At 42.2% G+C, this 24,295-nt stretch overlaps 1 protein-coding gene across 4 annotated transcripts in view; it reads right to left on the reverse strand.

Annotated features, from left to right (window-relative positions):
* The window catches only part of ZFPM1 (zinc finger protein, FOG family member 1), an 89,391-nt gene that overhangs the window by 44,154 nt on the left and 20,942 nt on the right, over positions 1-24,295 (reverse strand). The window contains exons 1-2 of one of the 4 annotated variants that reach the window (XM_069966290.1): positions 21,517-21,656; positions 11,944-12,027 (exon numbers count right to left, since the gene is read on the reverse strand). The exons of 2 other annotated variants lie outside the window; for them this stretch is intronic. In XM_069966290.1, coding sequence (XP_069822391.1) covers positions 11,944-11,950 — 7 coding nt within the window. In that variant the 5' untranslated portion in view covers positions 11,951-12,027; positions 21,517-21,656. Of the gene's footprint in view, positions 1-11,943; positions 12,028-21,516; positions 21,657-24,295 lie in introns of those variants that run through there. One more of the 4 variants, XM_069966289.1, reaches the window with a different exon arrangement.

The raw sequence follows: 24,295 nt of genomic DNA on the forward strand, positions 1-24,295 counted from the left end.
CATAAAGGAGTCCTATAGGAAAGCCCAAGTAAGTTGTGATGGGGGCCACATTGGTTGTCCGCCAGCAGGTTGGTCATTAATGCGTTAAACCTGATGACTGGAATCCATAATCGGAACAAGTAACGAATGGCAGAACGTTTGGACAGGGTAAAAGGAGCCGATCAACAAAGGATGGGTGGGAAGCTACGGTTCAAAGGAGAAAAGAATTCCAAGTGATTGTCTGAGCGCTTCACCCAAATTAAAGGCTGTATTAACTTCTTTCAACAGTGAAATAATAAACCGTTTTTGAAATGCTCCTCGTTTATCCACTAAATTAAAAAAAAAAAAAAAAAAAAGTGGTTTAAAGAGAAAGAATTTCAGGCTGGCAAGTGAAAGACCACGCCGTATCAGAACTCAGGCATGCAGACAAGAGCAGGCCGATAAGGAAAGACGATAACAGAAAATAGTAACACATCCGAACTTTCCCACCAGCCTGGAGATCATGGGAGAAGGACAGGGCTGCCCCCCCACACCACCTACGGCACAGCTATCTACTGCAGCCCTCCTGTGCCACACACATACACTGCCACTTAACCCTTGGGTTACCTGCAAAAGGTTGTTGCAAATATTCCTTCAGTAATGTCCCTGTGCAGCCAAGTAATAAATGTTAAACTTAAGATTTTGTAGGGTGGTCACACTACTAATTCAATAGTGACACTCTGTGGCAGAAAAGTGACACCCTGTGGCAGAAAAGTGTCACCATGTGGCAGAAACGTGACACCATGTGCCAGAAACGTGACACCCTGTGGCAGAAAAGTGTCACCATGTGGCAGAAAAGTGACACCATGTGGCAGAAAAGTGTCACCATGTGGCAGAAACGTGACACCCTGTGGCAGAAACGTGACACCCTGTGGCAGAAAAGTGACACCATGTGGCAGACACCACATTCAAACACTAGATCAATTTCCCTATTCTGTGGAGATGTCAGTGACAACCTTCTAGTTGGTAGGAGAATGGCTGCCACCTATTAAATCCTCACAGGCAGAACAGGCATCCTTTTATTTACCATCAAAGATGATGTCTGCTATAGGGCCTCAATCTAGTGAGGACCCAGGCACAAATTTCCAGTTAATGGATCCAAATTTATTTCATCTGCTCTAAAATCAGTCTTGTCCGCAGTATGCTGGCAAGCCACGCAGGCGCTGCTGGCACGCAGTAAGATGCAGAGTCCCTCCAAATTTGGATATTTTCAGTTACTTCTCGTAGATGAAAATCAAGGTGGTCTAAGGGAAAGAATGATGGCAGACATTTTGTCCACCAATATTTCATGTAATTTTTTATCTCATCAGTTATATCAGTGACTATTATTAATAATAAATTATTAGAAAATGATCTTAGCAATATGGTCTCCTGCTACATGAGCAAAAGAGAAGGCCATATTAAGACTATGGCTCTTTGTCATATTTGGAGGAGGATAACCACACTCAGCACCCGGCCTCATTATTGTGGAGTAGTTAGATGTACTTGTTAATAGTTAGATGTACATTGGTATGGGCCGACCTAGAGGGGGTGAGGCTTAGACCTTTAGGCCAGCCTGTTCCAATGGTCGGTGAGGGGGCTAGGCCTATGTGCCTATGACGTCATGGAGGGGAGGGGCCAACATTGGCACTGTTGGCGGGTGGTGCTGCTGCCATGAAGTCCTGCCCACTTAGCACAATCTGCAGTTGATAAAAGATGACTTTTTACTTGAATAAGCACCATGAGGTATGATAGAAAATAAGGTATGAAAACTGCTAACTTTACCCATTACATCTGTGTAGAGAAGTCAGAATGCAAAAAGGGGGTGACAGTGTCACTTTAATTCTGGTTGGTTGCTATAGAGAGCAAGGAAACAAATGGGAAGTAATAGAAAATACACAGAATCTGACATACAAACAAAAACCGTTTCCTATCTTCAAATCTCCAGGTTGCAGAAGGAAACACAGATATTTAATGAATTTACCACATCAGAATAGATCTCAGACTCAACTGTTGTTTATTTCCCAAATTATTAAATCCTTTTTCTGTCTGCATTTATATATACAATATGTAACAATATTTACCATGTAAATCAGAAATTTAATACCACGAACCTAATAAAATAAAAGTAATAATGACAAGTTTAGTAGTAGTTATAATAATCTGGGCCTACAACTCAATTGTTCAATCATTGTTTTTGTAGAAAAAAATGATCGAGTCCCAATCCAAACAAGCAACATACAATGCTGTGATACAGCACTCATAGCAGTCCATTGGATTTGACTGTACTGTACCTTGGTGTGGCTGAAATTTCATACAGCATGTGAATGAGTAGGTCTGCCCCATCAATGCCATAGCGCAATATTACGACAGATTTATTACATCTCAGTCTGGAGAATAACTTGAATCTTCTTGGCCTCAATGTAAAATCTGTAATAGGGCCCCCAACCAAACATGTGCCGTTTATAATACTGGAACATGGGTTTTTGGACCCCTTAGGCACCAGGGCCTAGTATTAGCTGCTACCTCTGTACACCAACACCGCAGTTTACAGGTTCTACCTTTTAGCTATATGAGGATGTGTTCTTGCACATTTCATGCATTTACACAGACAAGCAAAAGTACAGACAGATGAAAAACCAAACCAATCCAGAACTTATCAGACAGATAGTACAAATCAGATGAGGAAGGAAGAGTGGAGGGAGATTTTCCCAATGCACTCAGCATTTCCTGCCCTCCATCTACCACAAATGATATAATCTAGGTTGTAGGCCAATTGTGGAGCTTATAATAAGAGATAACAAAGAGCAAAAGGGTTATGTACCTACTGGCCATTAACAAGAATATATAGGCACATTTGCATATTTCTTGTCCTCTGAATGCTGTAGCAATGGTCACAAACCCGAGGTTCTTCACATGTTGATACTACAACTTTCGGCAAAAAGCGAAAGTTGTAAAGCACAGCATGCTGGAGGTTGTAGTCCGTAAGCAGCTGGTGAGGCTACAGACCACTGGACTATAGCACATTTTGGTCCTTCTCTTTGTTTGCTAGAGGACATAGAACAGAGTAATGTACAGAACAATTATACCCTAAACAAATAGTTCAGAGATTAGTGAACTCTTAGGAATGAAGGGGACGCTTGCCTACACCCCCACAAAGTGACTTGATATAAGCAGATAATGACCAGTCCTCGCCCTCTTCAGAGACTGTCAGTTCCTCTAAAGGCCATGACCCTGAATTCATCTTCACATAACACTGAGGAGCGTCAGGATACAGCAGGCAGATGCTTCATATCAAGCCCTCGGGAGCCTAACTCCACTGATTGTAGAACAGGGGTCTGATGCTTATCAATCACTTTACTATGAAGGGTCTGGGGGAGAGAGAATTATCAAACCCAGCAGAGACAGAGGTCAGAGGTCTTCGATTTCGACAGAACACTGACCTCACAGTGATACACCAGTGTGCTGGGCATGGACAATAGCAGTGCTACCAAGGGAAGGGTTACAAAAAATGTGAATGGGACCTCACTTAATTACTCCTTTATTTAAGTAGTTGTATCAATGTTGCCTAATAACATGTCCATCTTCTGTTATGAACATCTATCTGGGACATGTAGGGCATATCCACAGGATATACCAGAAATATCCCAAAGATGAGGACCTATCATGTTTCCCAATCCCTCTTGGCCTGCTTGCAGCCAACAAAGGTGGATGAGAAGCAGTGAACAGCCAAGCCTGCTGATTTTTACACAATTTACACAACTACCGTTGACTTTGACTTTACTGGGTGTTGTGTACACAGCATACCAACATGAGCAATACTGTTGCTCAACAGACAAGTAGATTAGTCCCGCTAAAAAAACCTATGCATGCAGCAAATGTCGGCCATTAAACTAAATATATTGACTTCCAGTACGTCATGGTATACATCAGTATGGCCTTGACAGGTTGCGAATGTACACCACTGAGTAAACAGTGTGCACATAGCCTTAGAACTACAAAAACAACAGCACACAGCAAGCTTGACAGTTTCCATAGGGCTTACCACTTCACTTAGTCCCCTTCTGGATGCTGCGGCAACCAGGTGGGGTCATCAAGTTCTAAGAGGTACCATAAATGTATTGACAACATTTTTGTATAACCTATACGTTTGTCATAAAGCTCTTATACAGAAACAACCAACTAAGATTTATTTTCTTATGATTACATAAAAAAAAGTCCAAGAGCCAAAATGGGGTTAATCCTCCCCACGTGCTGCCTATAGCTATAGCCTTAGATTTATTTTCTTGCCAGGGACACTAACTTGGTAATCACCACGGCTCTCCGGCCTCCTTGGCTTTATCGGCCAAAAGATCTGGTTACTGCCTCATAAAGTGAGTGCGCTAGGTTTAGTTGTTATCTGCAGAAAGACCACAACTAGGACATAATCTCCAGCAGACACACAGGCCGCCTGGCACAAGGGTGTGAGTTATGAGGCTTTCCTCTCCTGCAGAATAAACATGGCATTACTGCAGCTATAAAAGATCACTTCCACCTTAACACCACTTAAAACAAACAGGCTGCTCCAACTTTCTTTTATGTGATCTGCCGGCTGGAGAATTAATAGTCTTACAAGAGCAATGGCCATGGTTATCCTGATCCTAGCCTGTAGCAATGTGTACAGATCCATAACAATTAGTTCTACGTGTGTCTTGTTTTCATGGTGTGTAGACACAGCATTCTAGGCAGCCGTGCCCGAGGAATAGAAACAGATCTCTGACTTGAATTGGCGCTGCAGGAAAATTAAACACCTACAACCAGGTCCCCCTTACTTTTTCTAAGAGGATTAGAAATTGCTTCTTTCCTTAATTCTGTCTCAACAAAACTGCTGGTACATGCTCTCATCATCTCCCACCTAAACTACTGTAACATTCTGCTCTCTGGCCTTCCATTTAACACTCTCACTCCCCTCTAATCCATCCTGAACTTTGCAGCCCAACTAATCCACCTTTCCACTATGTTGATCTCTTCACTGGCTCCCCATTGCCTAACAAGTTTAGTTTAGGTAATCCTGATGTAGAAGGCCATCCACATCCTGTCCCCTCCATACATCTCTTAGGTCATCTGCTGATATCACCCCTCAGGCAATCTCACAAGACCTCCATCTATGCTCTATGCACTCTACTAAGCTTCTAAGTACCCCGACACATCTGGCTTCCACCTATCATCACAACCTTCAAAAGCAACATGAAAACCCATCCCTTTGGACTACTAGACTATAATTTACAATAACCCTGCCACCACCTCACCGCGCTGTCACCAGCTGCCCCCCTCACCTTGTAGACTGTGAGCCTTCAAAGACAGAATGCTCTCTCCTTATGGAACTCATTTTCCTTTACTCATGTTATTTTTGTATTGTTACATTCTGTATGTTAAATCCTTATCATATGTACAGGGCTAATAATATGAATGAGCTTGTTTCTGCTGCAAAAATGTTGTTTTTTCTACTTAATCCCATTAAAATGAATGGGACAGGTGAGAAATGTGGCTCAGTAGAAAGCACCATTGCCTTAAAAGCGAATGTACCACTATAACTACTCAATTAAGATTTGCATATCACCTGATCAACACCGCTGCACACATTGTAACAGTGCCGTCCATTCCTCCTATCGACGCCTGCTCCTGAGATCTCTTCCGGTTTGTACTTATGCAAATGTCGGGTTTGGTGCACTGAAGGCAGGCCAACAGCCCGCGTGCACTGATATCTCCTCCCCTCAGTGATGCATCAGGCCAGGGACAGACTTGATTTTGAAGGGGGCGCATTACTATGGGAAGGGGATATCAGTGCACTGGGCCCGCTTCCAGTGCATCAAACTGCACATTTGCATAAATACAGAGGAGGAGATCTCAGGAACCAGGTGGCAATGGGAGGAACAGATGGCACCGTTACAATGTCACCAATAAGCTTGTATGCTTGTTTACGTGACCTAGCTATGAGAAGAGTGACTTCGGTACTCTGCTTACTGAGTGGACATGCACATCGCTATATACTTTGAAAACCAGGTGGTGCCATACTATGTAAATAAATGTCATGACTTAGGCCCACTTTGAAAAGGGGTTGTCTGGAGTATTGGTTTTATCTCATCAGGAAGAAGGAAGAAAAAGAAAAAATAACTATATACTAAAGGGCTCAGCAAAAGGGACTGGTAAGACAGCAGGCAAGTACATTTATATTTCATCCCACCTTAAACACTTTTAAAAAGTCTAATTCTTTTTCGGACACTGCCTTTCACAGCATGTAAATGACAAAAATAAATACATCATTTTAATAATACAATGAAATATTTAATTGTGGGGTAACACCTTTAACAATATTAAAAAGGAACTCATACTACAATTATTGATTGGTAAATACACTCCCTAAAAATATTTATACAAGCTCTGTGGGTGCTATACAGGTTTGCAGTGATGACAAGCATCAGACCTCTCCTCTAAAAGGTGTATTGTAGTCACTTGCTACAGAGGGCTGCCACTAGCTAACAGCCTGGGAAAATGAACATTTGATGATCTGTGCTGCTCTGCAAGCTTCATTTCTACTAAATTGCAATTGCACATTATGCAACTTATGGATCAATACTGATACGCTGCAATATATAGGGAACACAATATATAGGGAAATTCATACGGTACACAGCAAGCCAGGTGCTTACAAACAGCACAGGCTCATATTGTTTTAGAATGAATGGCCTTTTACACGGGCCAATTATCGGGCAAAAAATGTAAACGATAATCTACTGTAAATGCGGCAATGATCAATGAACATTGTTATTGGAGATATTAAATTAAATAGTGATCACAGGGGGCAGGAAGTTATTTTGTACTCCTAGCCACTGATCCCATTATAGAAGGCTAGTCAGTCAGACAGAAATTACAAATGAAGCAAAGAAAAGGCACCTATTTTTTTTTTCTTTCAAGAACAAACAGAAGAGACCATGTGAACGTTTTTGAGCACATCAGCTGCTGGGCATGGAAGGAGGGGAAGGATCAGAAGGCGCTACATAAAACATGTATTGTTCTCAAAGGTTATTGTTTCAAGAAATAAAGTTCTTTCAAAGATGATCTTGGTTCCTTTGGACATTCTCCAGTATTCTCTGCACACCTGACAGTAATTAACAGTTCCTTAACACTTGTGGTTAAGTAGCATTAAAGTTCCCTTTAAAGGGGGACTCCACATTAGGAAAACTTGTTTTCCATTAAAAGTACATTAAAAGTTATATAGATCTGTATATATAATGTATTACCATATATGTGTGGTTCTGCCACACTGATAGCTGATAGAAATTCAGGAAGTGAAGAAAAATGGCTTCCCACCTTAGGAGACAAATCTCCCATGCCTCTGTCTCACATTGTGTGTGTTTGCTGAGGACAGGCTGATGATGCAGACAGGGGGCAGGGCGTGATGTCACAGGAGGCTTGGCTGCATTCCCCAATCCCTGACCATCTCTGACCAGCCAGAAGCAGGTGCTAAACTGATTTCACTGATTGTGCAAAAGTCTGCAGTAAAATTAGGGCTGTGTTCACACATGTTAGAGTCTCATTGCAGTATTGCAGCCTATTTACAAAAATGATGCAGTAACACAAGTAAATGATGCTAAACGGCAGAGAGGATCAGAGCCGGCACTGCCAATCCCACCTGGAGAAAAAATGAGGCATAAATAGTATATCCCATGTAAGATAGTATTGGATAAACTCTCTATTGTGGGGCTCAACTTCAAAGATAACAGATGCTTGATTATAATATGTGGCTGGAAATAAAAAGAAAAAAAAATGTATTCAAAAAGTTCTTTACTTTATTCCAATATCAGCGTTACAGGCAGAGAATACAGCGTGCTGTGTGGTGTTACAGGTAGAGAATACAGTGTACTGTGTGGTGTTACAGGTAGTAACAGTGTTGTGTGGTGTTACAGGTAGGGAATATAGTGTGCTCTGTGGTGTTACAGGTAGAGAATACAGCGTGCTGTGTGGTGTTACAGGTAGAGAATACAGCGTGCTGTGTGGTGTTACAGGTAGAGAATACAGTGTGCTCAGCGTGCTGTGTGGTGTTACAGGTAGAGAATACAGTGTACTGTGTGGTGTTACAGGTAGTAACAGTGTTGTGTGGTGTTACAGGTAGGGAATACAGTGTGCTCTGTGGTGTTACAGGTAGAGAATACAGCGTGCTGTGTGGTGTTACAGGTAGAGAATACAGCGTGCTGTGTGGTGTTACAGGTAGAGAATACAGCGTGCTGTGTGGTGTTACAGGTAGAGAATACAGCGTGCTGTGTGGTGTTACAGGTAGAGAATACAGCGTGCTGTGTGGTGTTACAGGTAGAGAATACAGCGTGCTGTGTGGTGTTACAGGTAGAGAATACAGCATGCTGTGTGGTGTTACAGGTAGAGAATACAGTGTGCTGTGTGGGTGGGACCACACTGAAATGATAAAGTACTGCAAAAAATTCAGTAACACAATGAAATGCAATGTGTGAAAACAGCCTAGATGTTCTGCAACAGATTTGGGTGGGGAATGGGCAGGGTGGAGGACTGTGAAGAACAGCTAAAGGGAAAGCACTGCATTCTGGAAACTGCTCAACCAGGAAGTAAAGAAACACAATACAGAACAAAAACCCCCAAAACAAATGGATTTTTGGTATTTTCAAAACTGGGATAGACAGGTAAAAAATGCTATATGCTTCTGCAAAAGTTTCATTCAGTTTTTTTTTTACCTCTATCTGGAGTTCCCCTTTAAGCATCCCTCTCCTCAAGTCATCTTGTGGTTCCCAGCAGCTTCTCTCTGCCTAGCAAACTTTAAAAAAAGAGTACTCCAGCGAAAATGTTTTTCTTTTAAACAACCGGGTCTAAAAATAATATGGATTTATAAATTTCTTCTATTTAAAGTCTTTCAGTACTTATCAGCTGCTGTGTGTCCTGCAGAAAGTGGTGTATTCTTTTCAGTCTGACAGTGTTCTCTACTGCCACCTTTCTCCGTGACAAGAACTGTCCAGAGCAGTAGAAAATTCCCATAGATTAAAATCTCCTGCTCTGAGACAGACATGGCAGCAGAGAGCACTGTGCCAGATTGGAAAGAATATACCACTTCCTGTTGAGCATACAGTAGCTGATAAGTACTGGAAGACTTAAGATTTTTTTAATAGAAGTAATTAAAAATCTATATAACTTTTTAACACCAGTTGATGTCAAAGACTATTTTGTTGCCGGAGTTCCCCTTTAATTCATAGATCTCTTCCTATCTCAGGACCGCCCTGATGACTCGTGGTTCAGGCAGCATGAAAGTGATGACAAGTTGCCATTAAGCACCCCTCTTAAGTCATCATGTGACAGTCTATAAATGAGGCAATATAGGAATGTATCCCTTTAAGGGTTCCTTTACATGTACCGTATCGCAGCAGATGTCGCTGTGCGACTCTGTACTGTTAGCCACGGCTTACTTAACTCAGTCAGCAGCTGACAGGCTAACAAGCGAATACATTACCTGCCCATGCTTTAGCTTGCTTCTCTGGCTCCAGGGTCACTGCCGTCCCGCTCAGCCAATCAGTGGCTCCAGTGGGACAGAGCAGTTTTTTACTTTATGGAAACACAGACTCACATATAAAAAGGTATCATGTGTCTCCTTGTCCTAACAGCATCTAACAGTGTCAGCAGTTTAAAACCTGAATTACAGCTGACAGATTCCCTTTAAGTACTACCGAAAGAGGACAACTGAAACACTTGGATTTAAGTGGGATTTTGTAAATAATTTGGGGTAAAATTTTGGGGGTTCATTTTGAGTTTTAACTTTAATAAAATGTCAGCCTCTAATAAGAAGTGTCTTCTAGAGAATTCACTACAATTAAAATTAAAAATAATTCACTTGGTTAAGGATGCAAGGCTCAAAATGTCAGCCACCTCACAGTACCCAGTAATACACAGTGCTTGTTTTTTATCATTCTGTGAGGGATCTGATCTAATGGATCAGACTGCAGAATGGTGATCAATTTTCAGGAAATCTCTGGGATACCTCAGCTGGTCTCCTATGGTAGTAACCTGGCTGTACCCCCACTCTGGATGACTCCAGGCAGCCCCTTGAGATGGATTGCTTTGTGCATCTCCTGTAGCAGGCTGATAGCGGTGTCGGCCTAGTCCTGCACTGAGCACTGCCTCTAATTAGTAACCCTTTTCTATCCAGATAAGATAAACTCCTGCTGACCTTTCCTATCAGTTGCTATGGAGACACCATTGCCCTCTTGTCATTAATAAATTTTAGAGATTAAAATAGTATATGGCAGATGGGAAAAAAAAAACTAAAAGGGGGAAGCGTAGATGAGGGTGGAGTGTAGTAAACCCACCTTCCCCGATTCTGAGGGACATGTGACTGAGTGGTACGTCATACCTAAGGCAGGTGGTGTCATTCACATGTGTGGAGGGGGCAGTGAGGGACGTGTGCAAACAGAATAAAAAAGTTAAAAAAAAAAAAAACCATGGTCCAAGTGTAAAGCAGGAAAAAAAATGTTACACTTACTCAAAAAACTGCATAGTGGGTTACTTGCCAGACATTACGGTAATCTGTAAGACAGACAGTCTAGTATTTGGCAAGTCATGGTAGACTCATGGTACATGTGCAGCAAGGCTAATTACACAGTTTATTGTTACTGGCAATACGCAGGTTTTACAGACTTCTTTAGAAGCCAAAACCATCAGGATAAACCTTGTCCGGCCCAATCAGGGACCAAGAGAAATGCAATAAATTGACCAGCTTTTGCTCTGGAGGATCTGGCGCATCCATGTAAGGGTGCGTTCACACTGAGGAATTTGTGCAGGGAAATTCTTGCAGATTCCGCCACTCGCATCTCCGGCCGTCCCATAGACTCCATTCTATAGTAAGGCGGATTCTTTGGGCGGACGTCAGAATCCATCTGACCATAAAATTGAGTCTATGGGACGGCCGGAGATGCGAGCAGGAGCATACGGGGGCGAGCGGCACCCTTACACAGAAAAAGAAAAAAAAAAATAAAGGGTTTGAGAAAGGGTTGTCTTAAAACATATTGGGAGTTATAGTTCATAGCAGTTGGGGAGCCATGGGTTACAGACCTAGAAGAACGGACAAAGCAAGAATGTAGCTACCCGCCAAAAAAACACTATACGGTCAAGCATGCTCTGCCATGGCCTCCGCCATACTAACACATAACTAAGGCTGCATTCACAAGTTCCATGAAGCTGTCTGTGCGCACGGATCCGTGCACAGGGACAAATTTATAGCCCATTGCTTTGTATACGGAAGCATGGATCTCATTCTACATAGAAATCAATGAGATCCGTGTTTTTCACGGATGTACACGTGTTCGTCCGTGAAAAACAAGGATGTGATGTAATCAATGTAATTTAAAATGCTTCAAAACAGATCTGTGAAAAAAACGGACACGGATGCAAAACGGATGACAGAACTGACTGTTTTGCATAGATCACGGAGGTAGCTAGCAGACCACAATCACAGACCAGGAAAAACACTGAACGTGTGAATGCAGCCTTAGGTTTGGTACATGATGTGCAGACCTCACTCAGTCAGAACCCCTCAGGAAGAGAAAGTAGACATTTTATAATATTTCATTTAATGAAACGGAATCTGCCCCCTCATTTAAAGTGAATGGACAGTAAAGAAAAGAGCAGCATTCACAGCAAGACAGAGAAGAGACAGTGCAAAACAATAAGAAAAGGGACACGCTGACGGAGCAGGAAGATAATGTGGGGAGAAAAGATAAAGAAAAAAACTGCTAAAGGAGGGAGACACAGAGGGGGGAAGATAGAGAGACAGAGGTAGGACGCAGAGAGAGGGAGCCTGAGAAAAAACAGCTCCAATGATATCTAGGAGATTGGTTTCAGACGAAAATGCTCTCCTTGCCAAGTCTCTATCCCATGTAACTGGCGTGTACTCACTCAACATTCATCACTGCCTGAACTCTGAAACTTTATCAGCTCCACAGCATGGCGCCATCTCCAGGCCCGGCCATTCTCAGCTCTCTGATAAAGCAGATAAAAGTCTGATAGATTACAGCAGATTGTTACACTTCACGGCACACAATTACTAATACTAATAGTGAGCCCACGTTCTCCAGAGCAAGGCCCGGAGGGAGGGGGGGGGGTATGGAAGGAAGAGAATGAGGGAGAGCAAGGAGAAAGACATCACACTTAGTGCAAAGGACACAAAAATAAGGAGAATGCAAAATAGAAAGAAAAAAGGGGGGGGGGGGGAGAAAAACGGAAGAACTTTGTGCTGGTCCTCGCAGTGTGCTAACAGATTTATGGGGCAGAGGTGGCAGAGATAACGCGCAAAACAGGAATTAAAAATTGCTTGATAAAAGGGCAGAGATAGATGTATAGTCGTCCATTCATTGGATACCGCCTGAAAAACAGGTCTCACAATGGGTTTAATCACCTAAGCTCAGGCCTGAGCAATAATTTACAATAACCATGGAGTTATATGAAATTCTACTTCGATTAAAAAAGGTTTCTAGTATACTTTATGTTTGAACTTATGTTTTTTATGGGTTTTTTTAAGATCTCTGCCTGCTGTATCTGAATAGAAACACTGTCTTTACAATGATCCAGCCTGTATTTCAGAGTACTTATCTCACTGAGGATTGTCTAGACTGGAACAAATGAGAGAAAAATGAGTTACAGATACCAAGCATAGCAAGATTGGGTCTCAGGATTGCAGTATGCTCAGTAAATGAAGCTGTACCATGTACCTGTACTCTATGGCCAGTAACTCATCCACAAATTGTACCATCAAGTCTCGTAGCCCAAAAGAAATGTTTACAGCTCAGTACAATGACCCCTGTGGTCGGTACATGGGCTAGACAACTTTCATAGGAACAGACTGATATTTAATGGAACAGAACTACGAAAACCATGTGTGGGAACTGCATAGGAGTAAGGGTACTATTACACGGAACGATAATCAGCCGAATCGGCCCGATTCGGCCGATTATCGCTCTGTGTAATAAAGACAATGATCAGTCGATGATCGTTGTCATCGGCTAATCGTTGATATAGGTTAGAACCTATATTTGTCGGGCGCCGACCATGCACCGCTACGTGTAATAGCAGTGTGCGGCCGGCAACTGACGATCTACATTACCTATCCATGCTCCAGGACTGCTCCTGCGGTCCGCTTCTTTCCGGGTCCCACACGCTCTAGCTTCAGAGCGTCCTGTCTGAGCTGACAGACTGCTCAGCCAATCACATACCGGGACCGCCATGGCCTGTGATTGGCTGAGCGGCCTGTCAGCTCAGACAGGACGCTCTGAAGCTAGAGCGTGTGGGACCCGGGGAGAAGCGGACCGCAGGAGCAGTCCTGGAGCATGGATAGGTAAAGTATACAGTTTAAACAAGGGCTGCAAGGACATCGGTAACAATGTCCCTGCATCCCTCGTTAAACGATTATCGGGCCGTGTAATAGGCCCAGTAAACGAGCGCCGATCTAGCAGATTGGTGCTCGTTTACAGTTGTTATCGGGCCCTTATCGGCCCGTCTAATAGTACCCTAAGTGATGGCTCCGGCCGCCATCTCTTACTCTTATGCAGTTCCCACACATGGTGTCTCCTATAACTCTTGAGCACAGTATACCAAGTTGACAAAGGTCGTAAATGACCGAAACGTCCAGTAAAATGGTACACCAAAACTTATGTTACATCCTTGCTACCTGTGTTGGAGACTGAAAAAAAATCTTGTGCATACAATAAAAATATAAAAATTATGGCAATTGGTGTGCAGTTGATATTCCTGTATCCATGATAATCGCTTCAACTGTCACCCCCTACTTTGAGTGCGCAGACATAGCATTAACTATAAGCCATAAGATATGACAGAACACAGGACCGCAGCGGATTTCGTTGTACAACTCGAAGCGTGAAATCCGCTGTGGATCCTGTACGTGTGAACGAATCCTTAGCCACAATTCTGCACCTGAATTCTGGCACACTCCGTTAAAACAATCTGCTCCAATGGGCATTCAACACAGAGATGCATGCTTTAATACAATTCTGGAATGACAAAATTCACCAAGACAGTGATTTGGCTTTACAAACGGTAACTCAAATGGCACATGTGACCTAAGTTGCACCTAGAGTACACAGTCTTCAGATGCGACAGATTTATCAAACAGCCTGTGCCATACTGATAAATAGATAAATCTGGTGTATTTGAAGACAGTCTACCCTCTTAAGTTTGTACATAGAAAATGTAAAACATCTGGAGCACTTTACTTGTGCCCTTCTACAAAATAACAATTCTGGAGCAATTCCTTAGTTATTCCTTTGGAAAAAATAAAAAAATAAAATAAAATAATAATAAATACATTGATAAGTTGGTGTCATAAGTTGGGGGTATATCCTTATACTGTCTGGTGCTATCCAGTCAGAGCTGCCAGTGTAGGGACACACACCTGGCTAGCATGCTCAGTTTATTCATACATTTCCAGGATATATCAGAGGAAATGTACAATGTCGAGTATTAAAAAGAAAAGATGCTTCAGAATTGTTATTTTATAGGAAATACAAGTACTTACTAAAAACTGACAAAGAAAGATGAGAGATTCTTTTTAATTCCCATTGTCTCTCAACGGGGACCTATACATTATGAATATATCTATCTATCTATCTATCTATCTATCTATCTATCTATCTATATATATATATATATATATATATATACACACACATACATATATACACACACACACACACACATTATAGAAAACTACTTACACAACATACATTTTTTCATCCAGATAGATAGATAATAGCACAAGCTAAATATGTACAAAGAGGAAACTAGAATGTATTATGGATTTTTATGTGGCAATTATTAGCGTACACAAGTCGAATTTGTTAGAGAACAAAGAGCAGCAGAGAGAGAAGGCAGCTGCATATTTCTTAATTTATTGTTAACATTTTATCATGGGCTCCATGAATTATCAGAGTGGCTATTCTCTGTTCCTGGCATTTTGGTGGAGCGAGATAAGGTAAAAACAACAGCAGTACTGGAAGAGTGAGAACAGGCAGATAGATAACATTGATAGAACTCCTACACCAAACAGCCCCCATACTTATCTCGGCTTTTTATCTTCCCTTCCCTTCCACTTCGATCCCCCCCCCCCTTCCCCCTCCTCCAGAGGAGCCCCATCAGGACTGGACCAAAGCCTTACAGCTGAACTTTACTCTGCTTCTGATACCGAGGTGCAAATAACATGGAATGATCGCCCTGTGATAAGTGTAAGATTAATTGTAATGGCACGAGATAATAACAAGTTTCCACACTTCCTCTGATTGTGGATTGTGTCCTGTGACTCGCACACTGAAAGACTTTAGCATGGACGGGGTTAATAAAGTGCCACATCACCAGCTGCCAGAGGAGCAGCTGGATCTCTCAGCATGCTAATGGGGGAAGATGGGGGTTACAGTCACACTGCAAACAATGTTATTCACAGATTAGTTAGAAAGTACAAATCATTCTGAATTAATCTTCTCTTATATTTCAGGGAATTGCATTCAAAGCAATTCCATAATAAGTACCTGTGGGCTGAGAGGTTCCCTATACAAACAGGAAAAGCAGGGGAACTGACCGCCTGGCGCTGGTCACAGAATAATCTCATTGGTCTGTTGATGGCGCCAGAGAGAGTGGCTGTTCTATTCATAGCTGCCCCCTATTAGTAACTGCAGAGGCTGCAAAGAATTGGCTGATTCAGTAAAGTAAAGGTCATAGTGAGGTGTGTAGAGTTCTAGCATATAATAGAATTGTATTAGGATTGTGTACAGTGGTCGGGTAATTGTGAAGACTGTAGTACTCGAGTATAAGAGAACTGATTTATGGCTGCCCCCTTACGACGGCGAGAGAAATGGTGGCCCAGATATATCTACCTACCTGAAACTGTCCAGGTTTGCCCATATCAACCAATCATAGCCCAGCTGTGATAAATTTGGGCCACTGTTTTATATATCACACATAATAAAATTACAGTAGCCATGTCTAAAGGATGGATTATGTTGTGGGCTATAGTTTTTTTGTAAAGAGTATAACACAGTGAAGAGGAACCTTTGGCCCTCCAGCTGTTGGAAAACTACAATTCCCATCATGCCTGGGCAGCCGAAACTTTAGCTTCAGCTGCCCAGGCATGATGGGAATTGTAGTTTTGCAACAGCTGGAGGGCCAAAGGCTCCCCATCCCTGGTAAAACATGTCATGTTGGGAAGGTCTATGTATAGCAAGTAATACAACTGTTTTATGATCATGAATGGTGGTTGGGCAACGCCAGGGAGTGCAGTGCTCTATGCATTGTTAATAATACAATGCATTAACAACTGTTTTGTTTTTTCCCTATCTTTCTACACTGACACGGGTTAAGTTAAAAACAAGCTATTAAATCTATGTTGCAGGATCTCCATTACAGATGGTTATTTTGGAAACCAACAAGGTCAGGTAGTGAACTGCATGCACTTGGCTCAGGTCACAGTAAAGATGGCTTCCTCGCTAAAAGGTTTCCCAGTCTCTCACATAAACATCCACGTGTACAGATTTACATGTATTATTTACATGGAGACAGTTAGGCCCCAGTGCTGAGGTTAGGCAAGGCACAGATAACACACAATGAATTATATTCATGGAGAGGGTAACATTAGCTCCTGAGAGATATTATCACGTCACAAGGCAGAATTGCGTGGAACAGGATTTATCGAGCAGCAAGAGTCCTGAGAGCTCAGCCAATCTGCATCTGCATTTAGTCCGTCTTACTTGATATAATATCAGCCATCTACAGCCAGGCTCAGCAGACATACATCCTCAGGAGCCTTGAGTCTGCAAGCCCTAGCAAGGCCAGCCAAACATTGGGGGGCCACTGGAGCCATAGGTACAATACTACAAATTATCACAACAGACTCCAATATGATATGTGAAAAATCTCAGACTCATCATCAATAATCAAGCTTTTGTAGAATAGACTATGCTATTCAATCCTGCTCAGTAAAGTAAGGAAAACATAGTACATATGGTGCAGGTTACCTGCTCAGTGACTGACAGCTCTCTGTATGCACACTTATACTTATACACAGAGAGCTATCATATACTGAGTAGGACCGCCTACTTGACTACTCAGCCCTGGAAGACCAGAGATATACTTATCTTGGAACTTTTCACACAAAGCTATATATTAATCAGCTCAGCTACTCCAACCGTACAAAATAATGCCTGCAGATTGGATTGTATTTCCAATGTGACAAGTTCCCTTTAAGCAGATGGCATAATATTATATGAATGGCCCTTTACAGATTGTTGTAAATATAGAAAGGGTACTAGTTACATGCCCATCAGCTGAATCTGGGACGCCACTCCTAAAAGTGACCATACGTGTTGTAATTTGCGCTCAATGAAATGAAGTGGCTGAAAAATTCATTAGCTATAGAGCAAATATTTCGGGTGAACTGCTGGGCAATTTTCTTCAACCTTATAATTTACAGTGGTCTCTTAACTTACCTCAGGTTACAATATTTTCAACATACAATGATTCTTTCTGAACTTGAGACCGGACTCAAAATACAATGCTACAGACAGTCAGGATATGCGGCACGAGTGAGTAACTAAATCGACCAATAATAGTGACCATTTTACTAGTAAAATACCAGTATTAGTGAAGTGCAGGCAGTGATTGGCTGCTAGTAGTGTTTCATTACAGTAGAGTGTGATACTACATGTCCTGTGCTGCTGTGTGTGTCTAGTAGCATCTTTCTCTACAGTGCAGGGTGATACTACATGTCCTGTACTGCTCTGTGTCAAGTAGTGTCTCTCTACTGTGCAGTGTGATACTACATGTCATGTACTGCTCGGCGTGTATCTAGTATCTCCTCTCTACAGTATAATGTAATATTACATGTCCTGTACTGCTGTGTGTCCAGTATCTCCTCTCTCCAGTACAGTGTGATACTACATGTCCTGTACTGCTGTGTGTGTCTAGTAACTCCTCTCTACAGTACAGTGTGATACTACATGTCCTGTGTGTCTAGAATCTTTTCTCTAAAGTACAGTGTGATACTACATGTCCTGTACTGCTGTGTCTAGTTTTACCTCCCTACAGTACAGTGTGATACTTCATGTCCTGTACTGCTCTGTGTGTCTGGTATCTCCTCTCTACAGTACAGTGTGATACTACATGTCCTGTACTGCTGTGTGTCTAGTATCTCCTTTCTCCAGTACAGTGTGATACTACATGTCCTGTACTGCTGTGTGTCTAGTATCTCCTTTCTCCAGTACAGTGTGATACAGTGTGATTAAAGTGTCCTGTACTGCTGTGTGTGTTTAGTATGTCCTCTCTCCAGTACAGTGTGATACTACATGTCCTGTACTGCTCTGTGTTTAGTACAGCGTTTCCCAACCGGGGTGCCGCAGCACACTGGGGTGTCGGGAGAACCTGCCAGGGGTGCCGCGGGATCCCGGTGGGAAATGTGCACTGTCACTTTAAGCATCCCAAGAAGCTGCGGCCGGGATGCACAGATCAATTTGATGTTCCACCCGCACAGTGAGCGGGCGGGAACATTAAAGTGAGCATAATGTAGGAGCAGGAAGTGTTAGCATCTTGCTCCTACATTAACTCCCATAGGCTGCCGGCACTTCATACCAGCAGCCTATGGGAGGCCGGGACGTGACCTGCCGGCAGGCATGATGATGTGACGTCATCACACCTGCTGGACGTCCCGTCCCCGCGGCTCGCAAGATGGAGCCAGAAGAGGAGGAGGAGAGCTTCTGCCTGCAGCCACAGCGCGGATTAGGTGAGTAGGATGTTTTTTTTTTTTAGGGGCAGAGCAGGGGGCATTATTAGTTCATGGGGGCACCTCTAGGGGCATTGTTAATTCAAAAGGGGCACCTCTGGGGGCATTATTAGTTCATAGGGGGCACCTCTGGGGGCATTATTAGCTCATGGGGGCACCTCTGGAGGCATTATTAGCTCATGGGGGCACCTCTGGGGGCATTATTAGTTCATGGGGGGCACCTCTGGGGGCATTATTAGTTCATGGGGGCACCTCTGGGGGCATTATTAGTTCATGGGGGCACTTCTGGGGGCATTATTAGCACATGGGGGGGCACCTCTGGGGGCATTATTAGTTCATGGGGGCACCTCTGGGGGTATTATTAGCTCATGGGGGCACAGCAGGGGATCCTACATACAGGGGGCATCCCACATTCCTAGTCGCTTTACTGCACATAACACCAAACAGCGCAGTTACTTTGGGAGCCTACAGGAGGGAGAAAGGAAAGGAAGTTGCTAGAAATGTGCGGAGCCTAAATTGTTTGTCTCGCAGGTTCTGAGGGGATGAAACGTATCTGGAAGAAATCATCATGGAGGACTGGACTGGATGGAGAGGAAAAGGGAAAGTGACGCCTCAGATCAAAGAAGACGTCCCCTGTAAGTCACTGTATGACGGTTTTCTTATTTTGTAGAACATTATTTAGTAGGGGTGCCGAGGAATTTTTTTTTTTCCAAGGGGTGCCCCGAGGTGGAAAAGGTTGGGAAGCACTGGTCTAGTATCTCCTCCCTCCAGTACAGTGTGATACTACATGTCCTGTACTGCTCTGTGTGTGTCTAGTATCTCCTATGTACAGTATAGTGTGATACTACATGCCCTGTACTGCTCTTTACCTGTGCCAGGATGAGTTTCTCCTTTAGGCACCAGGTGAGAGCAGCTTATTTTTATTTTTCTGTACAGGAACCTGAAAACGCTCCAGTCCTCTACATAGAAAGTAATTTACAGTCTGCAGTAGCTTCTTCTGACTATTGTATGTAAGGACTTGTTTTACCCATATTAGTTATCTGCTTATTTTCCTCTCAACCTTAATTCTTTCTTATTTTGGGATGATATTTTGGGGGCTTCAGAACAAATTCCCAGTTTTGCATATACATTTGTTATCAAGATACACTATTTTCAACATATAATGTTAGCCCTGGAGCCAATTTATATTGTAACATGAGGGACCACTGTACTATACTTTACTCAGGAAAAAGAAAGGCATTAGACACCAATTATTTTTTTTGACCCCAGAAAGTTATATAGAATTTTTAATTAATTCTATTTCAAAATTTCAACTTTTCCAGTACTTATCAGCTGCTGTATGTCCTGCAGGAAATTGTGTTTTTTTTTCAGTCTGGCACAATACTCTCTGTCCAGAGTATTAGCAAGTCCCCATAAAAAAACTCTCCTGCTCTGGGCAGTCCCTGTCTCAGACAGAGGTGGCAGCAGAGAGCACCAGTTCCTGCAGGTACAGCAGCTAAGTATGGGAAGACTTGAGATATCTAAATAGAAGTAAATTACAAATCTGTATAACTTTCTAAAACCAGTTGATTAAAACAAATAATAAAATCGACGGAGATATCCTTAAAGTTACAATATAAATTGGTGCCAAGATGACCATTATACAGAACTGATTTGCTTCATGTTAGCTCCTGGGTGGATTGTCATCCAGCCCTTTATTCTAGATTCCCAAAGAGCAACTTTGCAATAAAATGGATGTGGGATTTTTTTAAAATAATAATAATAATAATAATAATAATAATAATAATAATAATAATAACATATATATCATATATATATATATATATATATATATTTTTTTTTTTTTTTTTTATTTAACAACAGTCATACACTGTGTGTATCTCATTTAAAGGGATATAATAATTTAACACCTATATCTTAGAATTGCTATGCTGCTACATGTAGGGTATTTTTTTTTAAAGAAAGGAAGTGCATTGAAAAGGTAATGTAAGCAAAAAGCTATTTAAGTATCAGTAGAAACAGCCATTAATGCTTGCACTAATATTTTATGATAAGATTACACCAAGCCAAAAGGACACTGACAACATTGAGAAAAACATGCTCTGCAACCTCTGCTCCCCCTTGGCTGGGTTGGGTGAAATCACCTAGGTCCAAGCAATGGCCACCAAGCACGGACATAATCCTGCTCCCATTACTTAAACAGAATATATTTCACCTGCAATCACAAATACATACATACAAGCTACCATAGATAGGTCAAGATTTTGCCCCTTAATCTTGTTTTTTAAAGGGCTGTTCCATGAAGCAAAGTTGTTAAAATCAGATGGGTACTAGGGATGGTCCGAACCTGGTTCGGACGGGGTTCATACGAACCCGAACCCTCCGCAATGATTACCGCTGTCTGTCCGCTCCGTGCAGCGGGCAGATCCAGCGGTAGAAACGCCTGGAAAACTGGGATACAGCCATAGCCTGTATCCCAGTTTTCCAGGCGGTCCTCCCGCTGTATCCGCCCGCTGCACGGAGCGGACAGACAGCGGGAATCCGATGCCGAGTGTTCGGGTTCAGCCGAACCCGAAGCTCGGCGGGTTCGGACCATCCCTAATGGGTACCACATACATATATGTAAGGGAGTACAAAAGTGTTGTTTTTTTTTATTATTATTATTTGATTTTTTTTTTGGTAACATAACTTACATCCCTGTACTGCTTTTCCCTCCATGCATTGGATCACTTCTTGGTTTCCTCTCTGAATTGTGACCCTGCTGTCACCATGCAACAATGCACACACTTTCCCACAATCCCCCTTATTTGCAGGCTCAATGTAGACCAACTGCCAGTACTTCCTGGAGATTTCAGTTAAAGTGAGCATGGCTGGCTTACCTTGGCAGGTTGTAACAAAGGGCAGCAGGTTTTCAAAATAACGCAAGCACTTGAGGGATAAAGTAAGAGCCCTATTACATGAAGCGATAATTAGCCAAATTAGGCTGATTTGGCAGATTATCGCTCTGTGTAATAGAGGCAAAGATTAGCCGATGAATTATCGGCCACCTATTACACGTAGTGATGCGCGGCCGCTTCTCTGAGCTGACAGGCCGCTCTGCCAACCACTAACCAAGACCGCTACGGCCAGTGATGGGCTAGCGGTCTGTCAGCTCAGAAAAGCTGCACTGCACGATCCTGTGAAGAGAGCAGAAGGCAGGAGGAGACCAGGAGCTATGAACAGTTTAGGGCAAGTGCTGCACGGACATCGTTAACGCTAGACAATAATAGAGCCGTGTAATAGGCTCAGTAAACGAGCGCCGATCTAGCATATTGGCGCTTGTTTACATTACTGATTGGCCGGCCCGTATAATTGGCCCCTAAATCTATGTATCTCAAACAGTAAGTTTGAGATACATAGAAATCCATGTACATTTGACATAGGTTTACAATAAAGTTCAAATAACGCATCACTTTAGTCTATCAGCCAATTTTTCTTAGTAGGACAACCCCTTTAAATCTTATTTGTAATAGAAGAAAACGGAAAAAATTTTACATATAGGAAATTCTCTTCCCATTAGTAGTGCCAATGGGAATTACTGTATTCTTGATATATCCCACACTTGCCTCCTATTACACAGAAACATTCATAAATGAGCCTTGTTCCACTGGTCAGAACCATTTGTTTTTGGTGCCATGAATATCACTATTAATAATGGTAAATAGGGATTAGTGAACTTACTGTATTCATGTTTCCAGGCAGCTCTTGTGCTGCATCTATCTTTTCCAAGCAGCAGGTTCTAATGGCGAATGTTTGGCTTCAAGCGAACCCGAACTTACTGCAAATTCTCTCCTGCTGCTCTGTATGTTAAATCCCACATAAGGGCTTATTCAAAATTCTGTATGAAAATATGGGTTACATTGGTTTTATATTATACCAATGTGGTTCCATATTTTGTTATAAGTTGTACATTTGTCATCCCCATTTATTCCATTATGGTGCGTTCACACCTACAGGATCTGCAGCTGATTTTCTGCAGCAGATTTCATTTAAATAACTGAACACAGCATCAAATCTGCTGCAGATCCTGTAGGTGTGAACGCACCCTTACTAAGTATTTTTTTGCAGTTTTGGAGTGTTGCTGAAATACAGATGTAGAAAAAAAAAAAAACAGACACACACGACGCAAAGACAGAAGACTGTTTTTTTAACTTCAAATCAATTGGCTTCTATTGGCTAAAACCAGTACTGCTACAGATCCAGCGGAATATGCTGCATATTGGAAAAAAAAAAATTCATGCTCCAAAATTGGTGTTCGTCACATTTCCATGTTCTGGCACAGGATTTCCAGTGGGGGAAAAAATTAAAGAATATTTAAGTATAAAATGAACCCTAGGCCGGGCTTCAGAAAACAGACACATTAACATCTGTATTATTGCTGTAAAATTTGGCCTGACAATCAGTCTAATGACCCGCCATAAGGGCAGTCACATCAGATCATCAGATCCACGGTTGGACCAGAGCTTGCAGCCATAGTACAGATGCAGAAATATGTCCATATTACGCCAATGTGAAACAATCCTTACAGCTGAATTATAGCTGTATGCAAACAATGGAAAATAAGGGAGTTAAATATAAGAGCCTCGCACAGCTGACACAGCTCACAAGGTAAATGAAGATGGAGGGAAAGCAAGAAACACTGGAGGCGTCGGCCATCCATCATGACAAGGGCCAAGGCACAGCCTGAGATTGGTACATGGCAGAGAGATTACAGTTTCCTGGCAGGATAGAATCCTAATAGGAGCATCACATGTATCCGCACATTCATCTTTACTGGACATTTAGATTTATTAGGATATCAGCAATCAGAATAATAATGGATGTTTATTTCATTTCAGTCCATAACATAGAAATGCCTCAGAAAACATCAAGTGTTAAAAAAAATGACTTTACAATATTGTCACTAGTAGGGATCATCACCCAGCTTTCCCAGACCATTAAGATGCTTTGTTACAAATGGTTTGTTGTCCAAGAATCTATGACAGCGCCTACTAGTGGCCATAGTGACACATAGCTTTCCAGAGAGATCCAAACCTGCTGCCTCAAAGCAAAGTATTTTTTATATTGTCTCAACTAGGAGTTGTCACCCAGTGTTTCCATAACTGACAAATGGTCATAAGGAAAAAATTCAACATTAGAATGTAAACTCTGTTGACTGAGGGATCTTTACAAAAGAATATACTGTCTGTACTACGCTGTTGTGTTCCAAAAAAAAACAAAAAAAAAAAAACACCTTCAGTTTACTATGCCACGTTTTCAGTGCCTGGTGAAGCAGGTAAAGTACCACCCTAAGGGTACTATTACACCAACAGATCTGACGACAGATTATCTGCCAAAGATTTGAAGCCAAACCCAGGAGTGGATGTGAAAAGAGGAGAAATCCAGTCTTTCCTTTATGACCTGTTCTCTGATTATAGTCTGTTCCTGGGCTTA

Source organism: Dendropsophus ebraccatus, chromosome 4, assembly GCF_027789765.1.
Source record: "Dendropsophus ebraccatus isolate aDenEbr1 chromosome 4, aDenEbr1.pat, whole genome shotgun sequence".
NCBI lineage: Eukaryota > Metazoa > Chordata > Amphibia > Anura > Hylidae > Dendropsophus > Dendropsophus ebraccatus.